This window comes from Vombatus ursinus, unplaced genomic scaffold (assembly GCF_900497805.2).
Source record: "Vombatus ursinus unplaced genomic scaffold, bare-nosed wombat genome assembly UNPS02014787.1, whole genome shotgun sequence".
NCBI lineage: Eukaryota > Metazoa > Chordata > Mammalia > Diprotodontia > Vombatidae > Vombatus > Vombatus ursinus.
The window spans coordinates 4,891,795-4,911,532 of NW_020954565.1; the positions used below are offsets into that span (position 1 = coordinate 4,891,795).

Here is a 19,738-nt window from a genome sequence, read left to right on the forward strand (position 1 = left end):
CTGAAGTAATTCTGGGGCTTTCTGAACCTTCAGCACATCTAGACCTCACAGGGTTGAAAGACACCAATCTCAAAGTGGGTATGGAAGTAGAAGACCAACTCTCTTGATAGCTTACCCCCACCACCATGTAGTGATTGTTAGGACAAATTGTTATTTGTAGCTTTAAAGTTTGCAATGTATATTTCATATATTATTTCATTTGAACCTTACAATAGGCTTGTGAGAGATAGGTACCTCAGTTATTACCTCCATTTTAGATAAAGCATTTTAAACACTTATTATGTGCCACTTATTACACTAAGTACCCAAGATGGTCTCTACTACTCAAACACAGTATCTAAAAGAGAGCTTGGGGGGGAGGATATGAGGGTCAAGGCTGCTGAAAGGATGCCAGGAATGAAGAGGACATGATTTGGGGTCCCCAAGAAATAGTCTTGTGAGCTATGGATTCAACATATCCCAAGAGTGGGTCTCAAGGCAGAGGCACCTCCAGTGTGGGATGGCTACTGGCCTAGGAATGGACAAGATGGGGAAACTGAGTATCACATTTGTGGTCTCACAGCTACTAAGTGTCTGAGGTGGAATATAATCACAGGTCTTGACTCCAAGTCCAGCTTGTTGCTCCCAATATCCACTAGGCCCATTAGCTCTCTTACTCAAATACTATTTCTGGTCTTCTCTAGTTAAGAGTTTGACAGTGAACCAACCATACTTCCAAAGTAGCTGAAAACTTAATAGCTTGCAAAATACACTGCAACATAACCTATGGAAATTTATTCCTGTGTCTACTAACTGCACAAATGTGGCCTGGGTCTAAACCCCAGAGGGGTGTATGAGCTTAAATAGGTAAGCTCTGTCTGGATATGATACAGACAGAAAAGAGATTAGTATACTCCAAGGATTACTTCAAAGGGGTAAACCTTATTGCTTGCTATTTGAATATGTAACCCCCTGATTAAGCCTGTGTTAGCACCTCATTAGCACGCAGCTCAGATTCTTAAACCAGAATCTTAAAACAAAGGATAATCCCAGGACACAGAATAACTTTCCTTTCTTTTCTTTTTTTTTTAAACAGAAGGCTCTCAGAATTGTGTTTGTATAGCAGGACAAAGCACCTTTTCATTTTGTGGGTCTCAGGGTTGTGTAATTTGGGACTGAAACCCAAACCCCTACATGACTTCTATTCTTGTACTACTCAAGTCTTCAACGAATGCAGGATGTGTATTTCACAGAGCCTATGTGGCAAAGATTAAAATTTTGTTCAATTTAACTTAGTGAAAAGCAGATGGACTGCAGCCTTCTTCCCACAAATGGGTGGGTGGAGGAGAATGAACCTACCAGCCTTTCCTTCTCTACAGCCAGGATTGAGGTGTAAGATTCCAGGTACACTCGGTTACATTTCTTTACAATTTCCAGTCCTTTCACAGTGATGTCCTCGGCATCTCCCAGGCCCAGACCAATCAGGTAAAGCATTTTCAACAGCAAAGGGGGAAGAGGCTATGAAGCCGACGATGAAGCGCCTCTCCTGGATCTCGAAAACGTGTCTGTGAGAAAAAAATCACAACAGTAGCTAATGTGAATCGGCGGCACGGCTAACGAGGCCGGATTCGCAGTGAGAGACCCTGGGTCTGCATGCTGACAGCGCCGCAGTGCACCGGTACGACATTGGACAAAGGCTTACGTAATCTCCTTGGGCCTTGATGAACTGAACAGGAGGCCCAGTCTCCTCTGTAAAATGACGGGGGCTGGACTCGACGGCCCCCAAGGGTCCCTTTCTCCCTAAGGGTCCGATCCTAGAACGAGACGCGCCCAGGCCCAAAGCCACCGGTCTGGGTCTCTCGGGGCGCGGCCCGCATTTTAATAAACGGACGCGTCATCCATTAAATAGACCCCTATTCATTCTCCAACCCCTTCCTCCGCTATCTGATGTGCCGGCCCCCTGGCCCCTCACCCCTCACGCGTCGGAGAAGTAAACAGAGACGCGGAGATTCCGCGCGCCCAGCTGGATGGGGGGCGGGGGGGGCGGGGGGGCGGGAAAGGCGCAGCGGGGAAGCCAAGACCTCGAACCCCGGGCCTCCGACTCCAGATCGCTCTCCCCTCCCCCCCCCCACCTCGCCCCCCGCTTCTCTGGCCAGCGTCCTGGCGCTCTTTCCCTCCCCACTTCGGCCGGGAAGGGGAATGGGTTACCCGCTGAAAGCTCCGCAAGGACCAGGAATCGGGAACGGCGACGACTTCTTGTAGGAAAACGCTTCGGACACAACCCCACCCCCCACGCCGCCCAGCTCTGATTTACGGCGCCGCAAAGCGACAGGCATTTTGCGGCGCTTTTACGTCTCTAACGGGCGGGGAGGAGAGGATGGGGAGGGGGTGGGAAGGAGTATGAATGAAGGTGCGACTGGGCCGGAAAGGGGAGGGCAGAGGGTCAAGCCTTGTGTCCTTTCTGAAGTGCTCCCCCTACTCTTCCCCCCTCCCCCATCCCCCGCCACGTCCTCCATCAGTCCCGTGGGCTAACGGCTTCTTGGGCCTGGATGAGCGAAGGCGCCGCCGTACCGAGCCGAGGGCAGGAGCCGCCGAGGCAGCGCGCGTGGCCCCGGGGGCGGGGCCCAGCATCTCCCCGAGCCTCTCTCCCACGTGGGCGGGGGTCTGCCCCGGGGCTCCCCTGTCACTGTCTCGGAGGCGGCGGGGTGACTCACCGTCCCCCTCCCCCCTCGCCCCTCAAGACTGCGATGACAAGGTTTCGTTCACGGAGCAGAAAGGGGAGTGTCCCGCTCCAGTCATCCCTCTATTTCAGGAGTCCCCGCCCCCTCCCGGTTGAGGGGAGCGACCCGGTATTTCCTCTCGACTCACCGGCTCAGGGATTCCCCGCTCAGGTGGAAAATCCTTTTTAGAGTGAGTAGATGTTCTCTGATGTCAAAGGAAATTTGCTTTTAGCCTAAGAAAATTCCCTTTATTCAAACTGTCCTGCACCAGCAACGAGGCAATTGGGTATTTATATCCTTTCTTACAGTTCTGACTTTTCTGTACTTCAGAAGGTCCTAGGTTGTGGTGTCCTACCCTAAAACGCAGGGGCCGGGGGACTGATCATTGAGCAGCTTCTGTTTGAAGAGGATATATTTTGTAAAGTAGCATGGTAGTTAAGAGGTATGCCGGAGCGCATATTTTAACTGATCACTTTTTATGGTTTCAGCTTTTTGCTTTTTCTTTTTTCCTGGTTTGGCAAACTTGATGGAGAATCTCTGGGTAAGAGAAGTTTGTTTAAAAAAAAAAAAGTAATGCACAATCACTCTGCAGATAAATGTGCTATATGTTGTTCCAGTGAAAGTACAGGAGCTGGCTTAAAAGGCTATTTTGAATAGACAAGGGGATTAATTTTTAAATATACACCATTTCTGTCTTTGTTTAGAGAAGGAAAATTGTTTTTTCACTCTTTTCAAAAATGAGTACTTTCCCCCACTGTCTTTTTTTAATTTATTTAGGCAGAGCAGTAAAATTTATTTGTTGTTCTTCAGTTTCAGACTCTTTGTAACTCCATTTGGGGTTTTCTTGGCAAAGATACTGGGGTGGTTTGCCATTTCCTTCTCTAGTTCATTTTAAAGATGAGGAAACTGAGGCAAACAGGGTTAAGTGACTTGCTCAGGGTCACACAGACAGTAAGTGCAATCTGAGGCCAGAGTTGAACTCAGGAAGATGAGTCTTTCTGACTTCAGGCCAGGCACTCTACCCACTTTGCCACCTAGCTGCCCCCAACCACCACCCATGTCCTTTTTTAAAATAAAGATTTCTATCTTCCTTAATTTCCCTTCAGATGTTGTGGGGAAAGGTAGATAAGAGAAAGGGGCTGGGAGAGCCTATAGATTTGTTTGGTTTTTTTCCTCTCAATTTTAGCAAAAATTATCATACACTGGCAAATATTTTGTCTAGTATTTATTTGCAGATCTATGCTATTGGAAGTGGACATTTTTTCCTTAATACTTTGAAAATTATTTCAAACTCTGTATCTTAGTTTCCCTTTCAATAAAATGAGGTCATTAGACTCTTGACCTTTAAGTTTCCTTCCAGCTCTAAATCTTTAATCCTATTATCCCTTGATAATTGCATTTTGTAGTTATGCCACTATCCCCAACCTTGTGTATATGTAGATGATTAAATAAAATAATCACTTGCCTACACTAAGGTCCTACTGGCTTTCATTCTGACATGAAGATAACAACATCCTGGGTTCTGTAAGATTACATAAGTGGAATGCAAAAGAGTGTAGGGACAGCTGCTCAATTCAAATTTTCCTTCTGTGTTCCTACCAAGGAGAAGGTCATTAGTATGGAAAAAAACACAACAAACATAGCTACTAAGGAGTTCAATCAATTAATCAATATTTATTAAGAGCCTACTATGCTGAAGATATACAAGAAACAAAAAACTGTCCCTGCCCTCAAGGAGCTTACAGTCTAATAAATGCTTACATAAGCATTTATTAAAATACTTAAGTAAGGTGAGAGAACCTAGCTGCCAATGATGGCTCATCACCTAGAAAAAACCTTCAGATGTGATTCCTGATCAGTCAGTGATCTTTGAAAAATTGTTGAATATGGGATAGGTACTGCTGGATTGGAGAAAGACAAATATCCTGACTCAAAAAAGGGAAGAGAAGAGTCTCCAAAATATAGACCAGTGAACTTGACATCTTTCCTGGCAAAATTCTAGATGTGATTAAAAGGATGTTCTTTAAACAACTAGAAAATGAAACAGTAATCATAAAGACCAAGCATGATTTCATCAAGAAGAGGTCCCATCTAACCCGTTTTTCTTTTTTAATAAAGTTACTGGACTGGTAGATCAAGGCAATGCTGTAATTTATGTGGCATTAGCAAAGCCTTCCAATAGTTATCTTTTGCTACTCTTATGGACAAGATAGAGAGTATTGGCTAGGTGATAATAGGTAGCTTTGAAACTTATTGAATAGTATGCTCAAAAGTTATAATTATTTTTTTATGTCAGCCTGAGTCTCTAGTCGAGTATCCAAAGGATCTGTGCCTGAGCTAATTTTTTTATTAAGTATTTGGGTAAAACTATAATGGCATCCTTATGTGGTTTATAGATAACATAAAGCTAGGATAGACAGTACAATGATTGACATAATTCAAAAAGATGTTGACAATATTGGAGCAAATGGAATAAAGTGAGACTAACTATTGGGATGTGAAGTCTTAAACTTTGGTTAAAAAATTAATTTCATATGTACCATATTAGGGAGGTGTAGAAAGACACAGAAAATTGATACAAAGATTGGTAGAAAAAAATTTGTTTCCAGTTTACCTGAAAACAATTTGGGGTGTTTATTCAATCATTCAGCAAATATTGAAGTGTTTACTATGTTCCAGGCCCTGTAATTACTAGGGATACAAAGAAAGGCAAAAAGAGGTCCTGCTTTTGGGGAACTTAAGGGAAGAGCACGTGAATAACTAGGTATATACACAATGTATACAAAATATATGGAAGTCAATCTCAGAAGGGAAGGCAGTAGCAGCCTCAGGGGACTAGGAAAGGCTTCTTGCAGAAGGTGGAATTTAAGTTGAGTCTTAAAGGAAGCCAGGGAAACAGAGAGGCAGAGGTAAGAGGGCAGAGGATTCAAGGCATGGGGGAAAGGCGCCTATAGCACAGACCAGAAATGGAGTGTCATGTTTAAGGAGCAACAAGTAGGCCAGCCAACACAGCCTGATTGCAGTGTGTTTGGAGCAGAGTAAAATATAAGAAGGTTGGAAAGGTAGGAAGGAGCCAGATTATGAAGAGCTTTAAATGCCAAACAAAGGCATTCATATATGATCTTAGAGGTTTTAGGGTGTCACTGTAGCTCATCGAGCTGGGCAGTGAAATGGTCAGACTTAAACTGTAGAAAATGACACTTTGTCCCAATTGATAAATGGTCAAAGGATATGAACGGGCAGTTCTCAGATGAAGAAATTAAAGCTATTTATAGTCATATGAAAAAATGCTCTAAATCACTACGGATTAGAGAAATGCAAATGAAAACAACTCTGAGGTACCGCATCACACCTATCAGATTGACCAAGATGACAAAACAAGAAAATGATAAATGTTGGAGAAGATGTGGGAAAATTGGAACACTAATTCATTGTTGGTGGAGTTGTGAAATGAGCCAACCATTTTGGAGAGCAATTTGGAACTATGCCCAAACGGCTATCAAAATGTGCATACCCTTTGACTTAGTAAGAGTACTTCTAGGGCTATATCCCAAAGAGATCACACACATGGGAAAAGGACCCACATGTACAAAAATATTTATAGTAGCTCTTTTTGTGGTGGCAAAGAATTAGAAATTGAGAGGATGCCCATCAATTGGGGAATGTCTAAACAAGTTGTGGTGTATGAATGTAATGGAATACTATTGTTCTATAAGAAATGATGAAGAGGCTGACTTCAGAAAAACTTGGAAAGACTTGTATGGTCTGATGCTGAGTGAAGTGAGCAGAACCAAGAGAACATTATACACAATAACAGCCACATTGTGAGATGACTAATATTGATAAACTTAACCCTTCCCAGCAATACAGGGATCTAAGACATCTCCAAAGGCCTCATGATGGAAAATGCTATCCACATCCAAAGAAAGAACTATGGAGTTTGAATGCAGATCGAAGCATACTATTTGCTATTTTTTTTTCTTCTGTTGTGTTTTGTTTCCTGTTTCTGGTGGTTCCTCCTATTGGTTCTAATTCTTACTTACAACATGACTAATGTGAAAATGTGTTTAATAGGAATATATATGTATAGCCTATATCAGATTGTGTGCCATCTTGGGGAGGGTGGTGGGGAGGAAGGAAGAGAAAAATTTTAAACTCTAAAGCATATGGAAGTGATTGTTGATAAATCAAAATAAATTAATTAATTAAAAAAAAGAAAATGTCACTTTGCAGCTGAATGGAAAATGAATTGGAGTGGGGAGAAGATTTGAGGCACAAAACCAATTAGAAGGCTATCACAGTAGTCCAGACAAGAAGTGAAGAAGGCCTGAATTAGGGAGGTATAGAGAAGACAGTATGTATGAGAGATGGCGTGAAGGGAGCAAGGTTTGGTGACAGATTGGATATGTGGGCTGACAGAGTAAGGAGTCGATCAAGTACAGTGATGTTTCAAGCCTGAGGAATGGAGAGTTTGCTGTTGCTTTTTGTAATCATTCTACAGTAATAAGGAAGTTAAGAAGAGAGAATTTGGAGGAAAACATAATGAGTTCTTTTTTGGAGTTGTTGAGTTTGAGATGTCTATGGACATCCAGTATGAGATGCCCAAAAGGCAGTTGATAATGAAAGACTAGATAGCTCAGGAGACATACTCTTGTTTGTTGTTATTCAGTCACATCCAACTCTTCATTTGGGGTTTTCCTAGCAAAGATACTAGAGTGATTTGCCGTTTCCTTCTCCAGCTCATTTTACAGATGAGGAAAGTGAGGCAAACATGGTTAAGTGACTTGCCCAGGGTCACACAGCTAGTAAGTGTCTGAGGCCAGATTTTAACTCCCAAAGTTGATAAACTTGGAAAGTGTGAACTTCAAAGGAGGAGCATTTGCTCAGTGAAGGTGGAAGAGGAAGATCTGGAAGTGACAATGGGTAGTGAGAAGTATTCTGACTCCCTTACCAAGCCCAGATGGGGACAGTCGTGGTGGTGGAAGAGAATATGAGGAAATATGTAGCCATTTCTGGAAAGGATGTCCAAAGGAAGTTCAATGTGAGTTGACGATGTGATACAGAAGCCAAAACAGCTAATATGAAGCCACATTAAGAGAGATGCAATATGTAAGAATATGGAGATGATAGTCCTGCTAGATAGACTCTGCCCTGGGCAGAGCGAAGTGTTCAGTTTTGGTCACTGCAGTTTTTAGGAAGCACGTAATCTAGAGAGTGTCCAAAGAAGAGCAACAAGAATGATGGAGGCCCTTAACTTCCTAAGATTTGGAGATTTGTTTTAGGAACTGGGGATGCAAAAACCTTAGGAATGAAAGACTTTTTAGAGGACAGGCATAGATGGCATCAAATATTTGAATGTCCATCACATGGAAGAGAGATTGGGCTCGCTCTGATTGGCCCCAGAAGACAGAAATAGGAGCAGTAGGTGGAAGGTGCAAAGAGGAAATTTTAGAATTTCTATCAGGAAAACTTTCCAAGTCAGTTATTACTAAAATGGAATAGGATGTCATGAGAGCTCATGGGTCCCCTCTTACAGGAAGTCTTCAAGCAAAGGTTGGAGGAGCACTTGTCAGGCATGTTGTGAAGGAAATTCTTTTTCAGCTGCAGTCAGATCAGATGACCACTGTGATTAATTCCTTCCAGTTCTTGGGATTCTGGGATAACACATTCGACCCATACTTATATACCAACTTATATTATAATATCGCAGAGCCTTGATGTGTTGTTGAAGGCAACATGGTACAATGGAAAGAGCAATGAACTTGTAGTCATGGACTTGAATTCAAATATTGGTTCCTCTGCTGTGTAACCTTGGGCAGTTACAAAGCTAATATGGGCTTTAAGGTTTGCAAAGAACTTTGCATAGGTTATTTCATTTGATTATCACAATGATTCTGTGAGGTAGGTGCTATTATCATCCCAATTTTATAAGTAGGGTTGAGGAAGAACTGTGTATCAATTGACACACAGCTAGTAATTTTCTGATGTGGGATCCAAGCCTAGGTCTTCTTGACTCCAAGTACAGTATTTTATCTTTCATACCACACTGCCTCCTTGGACCTCAGTTTCCTAATCTGTAAACTGAGGAGATTGTGCTAGATGAACTTTAAGGTGCCTTCTAGCTCTATATAGGATATTATAATCTAATTTAGATTGGGTTTTGAGAATTTGGTTTTTAAATGATTCAAAAGGGAATTTTAAACAAATATCATAATGATGATCATATAATTTATTTGCCACAATGGTTATAACTAGGAAAATTGAAATGTTGTACAAAGCAGAACTATAGAAATGGTTGCTTCAATAAAATATATTACCTGGCTTAGCTAAGTTTAATAGAAAAAGCCATTAACCAACAGAATGACAAAAGGAATGAACCTCAAGAATCATCTACTGTACTTTTTGATTTCAGGTCAATCCGTCAATAATAAAACATTTATTAAGCACCTGTTGTGTGCCAGGCACTGTGCTTCATGATGGGAAAGTATGAAGAATGAAACAATCTCTACTAGCAAAGAGCTTACATTGTAATGGGAAGACAACAAGCAGAAATATTTCAAAGCACTCTAGACTTGGAAGTATTGATGCGTTTTTAAAAGATATTTTTACAAATTTTGTCAGTAACTCATTTTTATTTTATTTTATTTTTTTTAATTTTTAGACAATTGGGGTTTAGTGACTTGCCCAGGATCACACAGCTAGTAAATGTCAAGTGTTTGGTCTGAGGCTGGATTTGAACTTAGGTCCTTCTGACTTCAGGGCCAGTGTTCTATCCACTGCGCCACCTAGCCGCCTCCCAGTAACTTATTTTAATGTTTAATATCTACACTAATGAAAATTTCTTCCTTTGATGTGATCCCTTATAATCATATGCAAGAAGATATGCAGATAGTTATGAAATGTTTATGTTGATTGAAGTGAATTTGATGGCTTTTCCTCCATTTCAGCCACACAAAATTGTCATAATGCATTATAAAAGGCAATAGCATGGATGAGATGCATTAGTATATTATCAGAGAGTTGTAATTACCTTCCATTCTAAAGAAAGTCATTCTTCAATACCTCTATCTGAGATTATTGTTGGTCCATTAAAAAGATGTCAGTGTGATCATCTAAACTCTCTTTGACCTGTATGTGAATAGAGAATATCATTTTCCTATGTAGCTGGCCCCTTAACCTTCATATTCACAGTGAATACTTTTGTTAGGAGAAATCTTGATTAACATTCGTAGAGATTAGAGTTCTCACACTGATATTCAGTACAATTTCATCAAGAAGTCCTAATTAAAGTATGATGTTGCTTTAGGAAAAACCACTTATTTTTCAAGAATTTAGAGAAATGTTGAAATTGCTGTACCATACATTGGTTAAAGAAAAGCTTAATTTACATTAAAAGCTAGTGTTCTCATCTCATCAAATATTAATTATGTAAAAATGTGAAATGCATACAGACAAAAGAAGGAATAGTATGGTCATTTGCTGTCAAGAATAAAAGATCTGTCTCCCTTAAAGGTTGAAATGATTAACGCAATGAATTAATACAATCATTACATTAACATTAACATAATCATAGAATTATAGAGTTGTATGAAATTCCAAACATTATTATTCCTTTAGCTAAGTTTCGGGACAGGGACGGTATTTTCTAATTCTTTTATATCTTCTTGTGTTATGTAGTGTAATATTCTCCACGTAGTGGACAATGAGGAAATGCCGACTGGCTGGTAGGTGTTAAAATCTAAATACAAAAATTGACCTATTTCCAAGTGACATTTTCTTCTCTGTAGTGTGGCAATCAAGATGGACTAACTACAGAGAAAAAATTTATTTGGGGCTTAAACATTTAATGATAAAGTCTTATTGAACACAGGAAGAGTTATGATAATATGTCACTTTTTATTCAGCTAAAAGAATTTTGAATCAATTTCTGTCATTAATTTTTTAAAAAGTAGTTGTTTCTTTTTGAACTAAGTAAAAATACTTTTTGTCTGCGCCACTTAAATATTATTTAAGTCTTAAGACAAGTTTTCCTTTTCACTTTATAAGTTCCATTTGCCTATATATGTGGGTGCAAATGTATGTATATTTGTGTATGTATACATGTACATATATATACACACATATATTTGCCAAGAACAGATAATCTGCATGTAAATGTGCCAGTAAATTTACACATATATATAAGATATGTCAATTGTGCCCTGCCAAGTCTCAGTCTTGGATCACTCTCATCATTAATCACTGTCGCTCCTACACCTATGTGCTACTGAAAAAAAATTTTCTCCCTTCCTAACTACAGGGATTACAAATACAAACAAATCTTGAAGTAGGTAGTTTTAGATAGAAAAAAAATGCCACATATATCATTTGAATAACTGAGAATCAGTCGTTACTCATTTGATCCTTACAACAACCCTGGGAGGTAAAGGCTATTATTTTCCCCATTTTACAGTTGAGGAGACTGAGGCAGACAAAGGTTAAATGATTTGTCCAGGGTTATACATCTTGTAAGTGTCTGAGGACTGATTTGAACTCAGGTCTTCCTAATTTCAGGCCCAGCATTCTATTCTCTGTGCCACCTAGCTACCTCTAATTAAAAAAAAAAAATATATATATATATGTATATATTGATCTCTCTTATAGTGAATGGTCTTTTCCACTTAACTGAGAAAGTTGAGGACATCTGTCTTGTGCTCTCCCATATTCTTGGCTCTCTGTACCTCAAAACTTCTCTATATCTTCACCTATCTTCTCGTAAAGACTAAACCTTCACTTGGAATCTTGATTCCATTCTTTCTTGTTTGATCTGGAAGCATGCCTAATTAATCAGTCCTTCTGTCTTACTCATCATTATTTTCACCCCATCTACAGAATACAAACATGCTGTGGTCTTCTATCCTTAAAAACAAAACAAAACAAAACAAAACAACAACAACAAAACTCTTCACTTGACACTTCCAACTCATCAATAGGATCCTACAAACCTCTTCTCATTTACTGCCAAACTAGTAGTAAGAGTTATTTACTCACTACTTATAATCCCTTGCTCTCTGGATCATGACTCTGCCAATCTACAGAAACAACTTTCTCAAAGGTTACTGATCATCTCTTAACTGATAGAACTCATGGCCTTTTCTCAGTTCTTTATTGACTTCTGCAGATTTTTCCACAGTTGAATTTTGGAGTTGGGAAGGGAAACCAATGGTCAACTAATCCAGTGGTGTATTGGTAAATGTTTAATAAATGGTTCTCCAGGGGAAAAAAATGTATCCACAATATACTTTTAAGTTTAATATGCATTATTAACATTTTCTCCATCACTTTCTTAAATTTAGACAATCAACAAAACAATAAATCAAGCCCTAATTTGTAGCATTTGCCAATTTCTGAAGTGTAAATGAGTACATAGTCAAATCTCACAAGCAGTTTGAGTTGGCTTCAGCACATCCCTGCATAACCCAATGGTGTTACGGTATTCACAATGCTGTTCCCAACAAGTGGTAATCCAGTCTCTCCTTGAAGATCTCCAATGAGGGGGAAACTACTACTTCCTAAGTTACACAGTTCTGATTCTTAGAAATTTTTCGTGACATCAAGCCTAAATTTATTGCTTTGCAACTTTTACCCATTACTTCTGTCCTCGTTCTTTGGACTTCATCACCATGACTCAGTTATCTTCTTACCCTGCCCCAGCAGCCCTTTTCTCCTATTGAGTTCCTCTTAGACCAGCCATCTTTCATTCTCTGGCCTCTACCACCAAGTGGTTACCTCCCTTTCTGCCTCTTTATTTTTCATTCCCTCTTATGTGTTACTTCCCCACATTAGAATGTAAGACCCTTGAAATTTTGGGAGTGACTGTCTTTCTTTTTCCTTGTATTGTATCCCCAGTGCTTAGCACAGTGCCTGGCACATAGCATATAGATGCTTAATAAATGCTCTTTGACTTGACTTGCCTTTTGAGATCAAGTAGAACATATATAATGCCTGTTCCATATGAAAGTCCTTCAAACCCTTGAATATGTCTGTCATATATCCCCTGAGTCTTTTCTTCTCCAGACTAAACTTTCTTCCTCAGATGACATGAACTCAAGGCCTTTCACCACCCTGGTTGTCTCCCCATGGATACCCTCTGTCTCACTGGCATCCTGCTGAAACTATTGTACTCAGAATTCAATTCCATACTACATGTATATCCAAAACAAATTAAACCTACCATATCTTAATGACTAGAAGCTATGCTTCTGGCTGCCATGCTGATGACTAATGTTGAACTTACAGTCCACTAAAACTCTAATAACTTTTCCCTGACAAACTGATGTTTAACAATCAAACAACAAACATTTATTAAGCACCTACCAGGCTGTATGCTAGGTTCTAGGTATCTAAAGGCTAAAATGAAACAGTCTCGTTTGTCGTGGAGTTTACATTCTAAGACGGGTGACAACATACACATATATGTGTAGAAAGTCCATACTAAACAAATACATGATAACCTTGGGAGGAGGAGTCATTAGAAACTGGAGGGAAGGGGGAACCAGGAATACCCTTATCTGGAAGACAGTATTTGAGCTGAATCTTGAGGGAAACTAGGGATTCCCAGCAACAGATATTAGGGGGGAGGGCAAGCATTTCAGGCCTGGAGAGCAGCCAGTGCTAAGGTTTCCCATGTGAACTTGATTTTTTTTTTTAGCCAAAGTATAAGACTTTATCTCTACTGAATTTCATTTTATTAGATTCATCCCACTCTGCTAGCAGGTTAAAAAATTTTTTGTATCCTGGCTATCATTTAGTCTGTTAACTGTCACCTCCTGGATACTCTCTTTGACCTCTGTGTCTTTCCTGGGTTTTCTCCTGCCTGTCTGATGTTTCTTCAGTTTTCTTTGTTGGATCATATCCAACTCCCTAAGGAAAGGTGTAATCCAAGGTTCTGTCTTTGGCTTTCTCACTATCTCCTAATGAGCTCATCAGCTCCTATGGATTCAACAGTTATCTCTGTGCAGATGACTTCCAAATTTATACATCCAGCCCAAAATTCTCTCTTGAATTTCATTTCTACCTCTTCAGCTATATTTTGGACATTTCTATTGCATGTTCAATTGGCATCTAAGCTCAACATGCCCAAAACAACTCATCCAAATATAAGAAATGCATCTGGTTACATTTTTTCAATCTTATCCCCCAATTATGAATTTTGTTTTTGTTTTTGTTCTTGTTTTTTTTTGTATGTGTGGAAATTCAGCTAGTAAATTTCCATCTTCCCTGATACCAATCAGTTCTTCTTGCAAACTGACTGGGAGATGTTGCTTTGTGTATATATGTTTTTAACAACCTGATTCAAAATCTATTGTAACTCTTCATTTGGTAATTTCAAAAACAGATTATTAAATTCTGTATTGAAGTCTTTAAATCAACTTAACAGGGCATAGGGAAATATAAATATATTTCAGTATGCTGAAAGAGAACAAAGTGACAAAGGAACTCCTGCTTTTCTTCCCTCAATATACCTGATGCTATACATATATATATATACATACATATATGTATGTGTGTATGTGTGTATATGTATATATGAGACCTAGTGAGGGTGCCAGGGTTATTTTAAATATTAGTAAAGCTTAATGTCCTTTTTAATTGAAAAGAATAGAAATGGAAGTTCTAGTATTTTCTTCTTAATCCAGTGAATTATCCTGCATACCATTGGTTTGTACTGTTGTACATTTGGATCGACAATCCATCCATTTGTTTTTCAGTACATCTATCTTAGAAAGACACTACAGAGGGCGAGTAAACTGGGACCAGAACTGAACAGGATTCAAAGAAACAACATTGACACTAATTTAAGCTGTGATTGCCTTTGGGAAATTGTTCAAAATCATATCCTGTTTTTTCAGTAATTGGGTATGCTCAGTTTCTCTGTGACTGAATGCTGAAATTTCCCAGCATAAGAACACAGGATTCAGAGACAGAGGAATTTGATTCTAATCCTAGTTTTGTTTACTACCCATGTGACCTTAACCTATCTTGAGCTTCAATTTTCCTATCTGTAAAATGGGAATAATAATAGTTTTATTGCCTAACTCATCAGATTGTTGTGAGGAATGAACTTTGTAAATTTTAAAGCCCTATATAAATGTGAGGCATTGGTATTACTATTCTCTGTGAGTTATTTTTACTGTTGTCCTCCTAATCCTAGTAAATACAGTATTCCCTGTTATCCAGTGTCCCCAAGGGACTGAATTCTCTTCCAGTACTCCATCCTCACTGGACACTGGATTTTTTTTCTGGTATATCAGAGACTGTTTGCTGCCCTTGGGACTTCACCCCCCACCCTTTTCCTGAAAACTGGGTCCTTGAAATGCATTGCTATCAAGGTTGCTGATATGTGACAATGATATTAACTCCACAAATCATCTGTCCAGCTGCTTGGATAGATATCATGGATTTTAGAATCATTTAGAATCTTTTGCTAATAGGAGTTAGAGCCTCTTTCTTCTTTCTCCTCTGGTGACTCATCTTTCTGGTTTCTGGGAGACAACAATTATAGTTAAAAAAAAAAAGGTAGGCTCAGAGAAAAGAGAGACTTGGGCTTAGATTCTGTCTTTGGCGGGGGTAGCTCAATGGCCAGGGTATTGCACTGGAGTAAGGATGACCAGAATTCAAATCCATCCTCAGACACTTCATAGCTGGGTAACCTGGGGCAAATAACTTAACTTCTGCCCCAATTTCTTCAACTGTAAAATAGGAATAATAATAATAGCACCACAGGATAGGGTTGTTGTGACTATCAAATGACATATTTGTAAAAACGTACAGTGCCTGGCACAAGACAGGTGCCATATAAAGGCTTATTCTCTTCCCTTCCCTCCATCTTTGATGCTTAATAAGTATGTGACTATGGGAAATGCTCTTAATATCTGAGCTACAGTTTCCGAATCTATAAAACGGATATAATAATAAATTTCTTACTTGACGTGATTAGTGTAAAGATCAAATGAGATAATGCTTTGTAACCCATAAAACTCTTCTCTTTTATCTGCCTAAATTTAGATGCTTGTGTGCTTTTCTATAATTAGGTCTTGCTTTTGCTTCTGTGTTTAGATTCTCAGTCTTCACCTGACCTGTTGCGCCTGCTAAGATTTCAGTCTGGCCTCATCTGCCCCTATCAAGACTGATTATTAATGATAGACATCTAGGACTTGAGGAAAATCAGATTTGATCAGAATATGGTTCAGAAAATTGAGGGGATGCCCGTCAATTGAGGAATGGCTGAACAAGATGTGGTATACGAATGTAATGGAATACTATTGTGTTATAAAAAATGATGAGCAGGCAGATTTCAGAAAAACCTAGAAAAACTTACATAAACTGATACTAGGTGAAGTGAACAGAACCAGAACATTGTACACAATAACAGCAACATTGTATGATGGTCAACTATGATTGACTTAGCTCCTCTCAGCAATACAGTGATCCAAGACAATTCCAACTCATGATGCAAAATGCTATCTATATCCAGAGAAAGAACTGATGGAGTCTGAATGCAGGTTGAAGCATAGTATTTTCACTTTCTTGTGTGTGTGTGTGTGTGTGTGTGTGTGTGTGTTTTCCCCTTTTGTTCTATTTTTTCTTTCACAACATGACTAATGTGGAAATATGTTTTACTTGATTGCACATGTATAACCTATATCAGATTGCTTGCTGTCTTGGGGAGGGGGAGGGGAGACAGGGAGGAAGAAAAATTTGGAGCTCAACATCTTATAAAAAATGAATGTTGAAAATTGTCTTTACATGTAATTAGAAAAAATAAAATAGTATTTGTAGTAAAAATATATATGTATATATATCCAGAAGAAAAAAGGGAAGCTTTGTAATTCTGAAAGTGACTTCTGGTAACTTTTGTATGTTTTAGAAGTTGGTGACCTGGTTCATTATTGTATCTTATTTCATTTCAAAATGTAGCTTTCCCTTTTCCTTGATAGAAGTGTGTCATCAGCACTATTCTTGTGTTCATTAGCAACATTGACGCTAATTTAAGCTGTGAGCAGACAACCATGGCTTATAAGCAAAAAACTAAGAAGACATTTATGAGTATAATCAAAGACCACTTATAATGAAGCTAATCTGATATACAGACTTTTTTTTAATTGCATGGTAATTAGGCACAAATTCCATGTAGTTTGTGGAAGTGCCTAAAATTTGTTCCACTGCCGAACTAAATATTTTTAAAAGTTCCTGTAGGGGAGGGTGGGGGTTTGTATGCATGAACTCCTCAGAAGGTGTGTGACCCTTTAACCAAGGAGGCATCAAGTTAGATGGGCCTCTTGACCTCTACAACAGGAGCCTTCAGTGTTCTTAGGACCTTGTTGTCATTGTCTGTCTGTTCTGGAAGAGGACCATGACATCAGGAAGGTGATGCCATGTCATACAAGTGAATTGGATTTAAGTGAGGGAGGGCCGTGCAAAGTCACCAGCCTCACTTTCTCCTTCAGAGCCATCTGGGTCCAGTGGTGAGATATCATGTTCTTAGGAGCACCTTACCTCTAGGGAAGTTTGCCACTGAGGAACTGGGGGCACAAAAGTAACTCACGCTGAGATCCTAGCAGTGCTTGGTTTAAAGCAAAGAAGTCCCTTTCTTTCTACGGTGGAAGTTGCTTCTCTTCATTAAGGGATGAAGATCATGTGAGGCAACTGAAGGCTCAGGCTGTAGACTAGGGGCTGGTGGAAGGGGAGAATCGTAGTAATCACTCCTTCCTTAGTAAGAGAAGAAAGCTTGTAGAGAGAGAAGCTTGAAAAAAGGAATGACGGTCTCCTTTTCTTCCTTCCTTCCTAAGACTGAAAAAAAAAGAGGACTAGACTGAATAAGGGTGATTTAAGCAAATCTTCCCCTTTCCTACTTAAATATATGCCCTCTAGTACATCCTGAAATGCCAATCATTAGGGCTGCTTTTAGGTTAGAAAACAAATACCTAGTGGTATTTTAAGGTGATTAATCTGGCAGTGATATACAGAGTAGATCAGTGGAAAGAGAAAGTAGAAGCAAGTAGATTAATTAGGAGATTATTGCAGTAATCCAGGTGTGAGGTGATAGTGAACACAGTACTTTAAAATAAATTTAAACTGAAGAAAGTTCATTTGAATGGCAATTTGAATTCAATCCTGAGTTAAATAAATCTTAGGAAAATATATCTAAATTTGTTTATGAATAATACCAAAATTTACTTCATACTTTTAGAGTTTTATCAACAGATAAAGACCTCAAATTGAGTTCATATTATATTCCAGAGGTGGGAGCCAGGGATACATCTCAGTTAAGAGTATTCCACAGTTAGGCTATTAAAATTTAAAACAATAAAGCAATTGACCCAAGAAGACCTGTGGCTGAGTCTCCTGCAGGCTGTCAAAACATTTGGCTGATATGTATGTGGACTTTGTTTGGACTTCCAGTTTTTGTTTTTGGTTTTTTTTTGAGAAGTTTCAACAAAACTGAAATGAGCTTTGGGATTTTCCTTCCCTCAGCTAATCAGATGGACACTGGAATTAATATGTACAGCAAGGATATAGATTACCCACATCTTCAAATAATTTGAAACACTGCCATAAAATAGGTTAAGAGCTCTAGTGACTAATTCTATTTGTGGCACGCATTTTTGATAGACTGCTGAACTTGCATGGGTGTCTATTACCTATGAAGAGTGAGCATAACTGATTATGCATGCTGGTTTGGGAACTTCCCATCACCAGAGAAGATGTTTTGCAGAAGATCATAGTCATATATTTACTACAACTAGGAAGGGGAACTTAGGTATCATCTAGGCCAACTTCCTCCTTTTACAGATGGGGAAGTGGAGACCCATAGAGATTAAGTGACTTGCCCAAGGTCACACAGGCAATAAGTGGGAGAACTGGGATTTGAACTCAAGTCCTATGACTCCAAGTCCAATGTCTTTCCACTTAATCATGTGAAAATGTTTTGATATTGCAGTAAAATCAGCTGAAAATTTGGATTCCTGGGTTTTTAAATTTTTTTAATTTATTTTTAGTTTTCAGCATTCCGTTTTATAAGATTTTGAGTTCCAAATTTTTTCCCTCTCCCTGCTCTCCTCCCTCCCCAAGATGGCATACAATTGGGTTCCAGTTTATTACTATGACTTCAGATACTTATATACCAATTTGCAGGGTCAGTCAATAATATTTAAGTGCCAGGTACAATGCTAAGTGCTGGAGATACAAAAAAAAAGTTTCTGCTTTTAAAGAACTCACAGTTTATTGGAGGGGACAACATGAAAACAATTATAGCTCAAGATATAGAAAGGCCAAACAGGAGATAATCAATAGAGGGAAGGTACTAGTATGGGGGGTACAGTGGAGGGGTAATGAAGGGGTGAGAAAAAGGGCGGGGAAGGATCAGGAAAAACTTCTTGTAGAAGACTGAATTTTAGCTGGGACTTGAAGGAACCTATGGAAGCTGAGAGGGAGAGCATTCCAGGCTTGGAGTACAGCCACTGAAAAAGTTGAGAGATGGAGCATCTTGTTTGAGAAATAGTCAGGTGGCCAGTGTCATGGGATTGCAGACAGCAAGAAGGAGGAGTAAAGTATAAAAAGAATGGAAAGGTAGGCAGGGACCTGGTTGTGAAGGGCTTTGAATGCCAAACAGAGGATTAAACAAAAGGAACTTTAGTTATCTGTGGAAGCAGGTAAATGCCTTTTGAAAAGAATAAATGAGAATTGGTTAAATAGAACTTAACAATAGACTGGCAATAGAAGGTCATTCCTAAAAAAACAAACAAACTCATAAAAGTTGTAAAATAACACTATCTCTCAAGAAGATACAAACTTTTGTGTAAATCTAAAATTTGAAGAAGTACACATATACACTATGTATACATGTATGTATGTAAATGTGTACACACCATATATATACACATATGTGTGTATATATGTATGAGTGTACACATTATATAATTGTAGGAGTAAAACATAGATTATCCAGTTAAATAGTGGATCTAGATGGGAGTGACGGAGAAACTGCAGTTACCTGG

The 19,738-nt window shown here is 39.1% G+C and overlaps 1 protein-coding gene across 2 annotated transcripts in view; it reads right to left on the reverse strand.

The window, feature by feature from the left end:
• Positions 1–19,738, reverse strand: part of DPH5 (diphthamide biosynthesis 5) — a 111,142-nt gene that overhangs the window by 34,982 nt on the left and 56,422 nt on the right. The window contains exons 1-2 of one of the 2 annotated variants that reach the window (XM_027868256.1): positions 2,188–2,292; positions 1,339–1,544 (exon numbers count right to left, since the gene is read on the reverse strand). In XM_027868256.1, the coding sequence (XP_027724057.1) occupies positions 1,339–1,473 (135 nt within the window). In that variant the 5' untranslated portion in view covers positions 1,474–1,544; positions 2,188–2,292. Of the gene's footprint in view, positions 1–1,338; positions 1,545–2,187; positions 2,293–19,738 lie in introns of those variants that run through there. The other variant, XM_027868257.1, reaches the window with a different exon arrangement.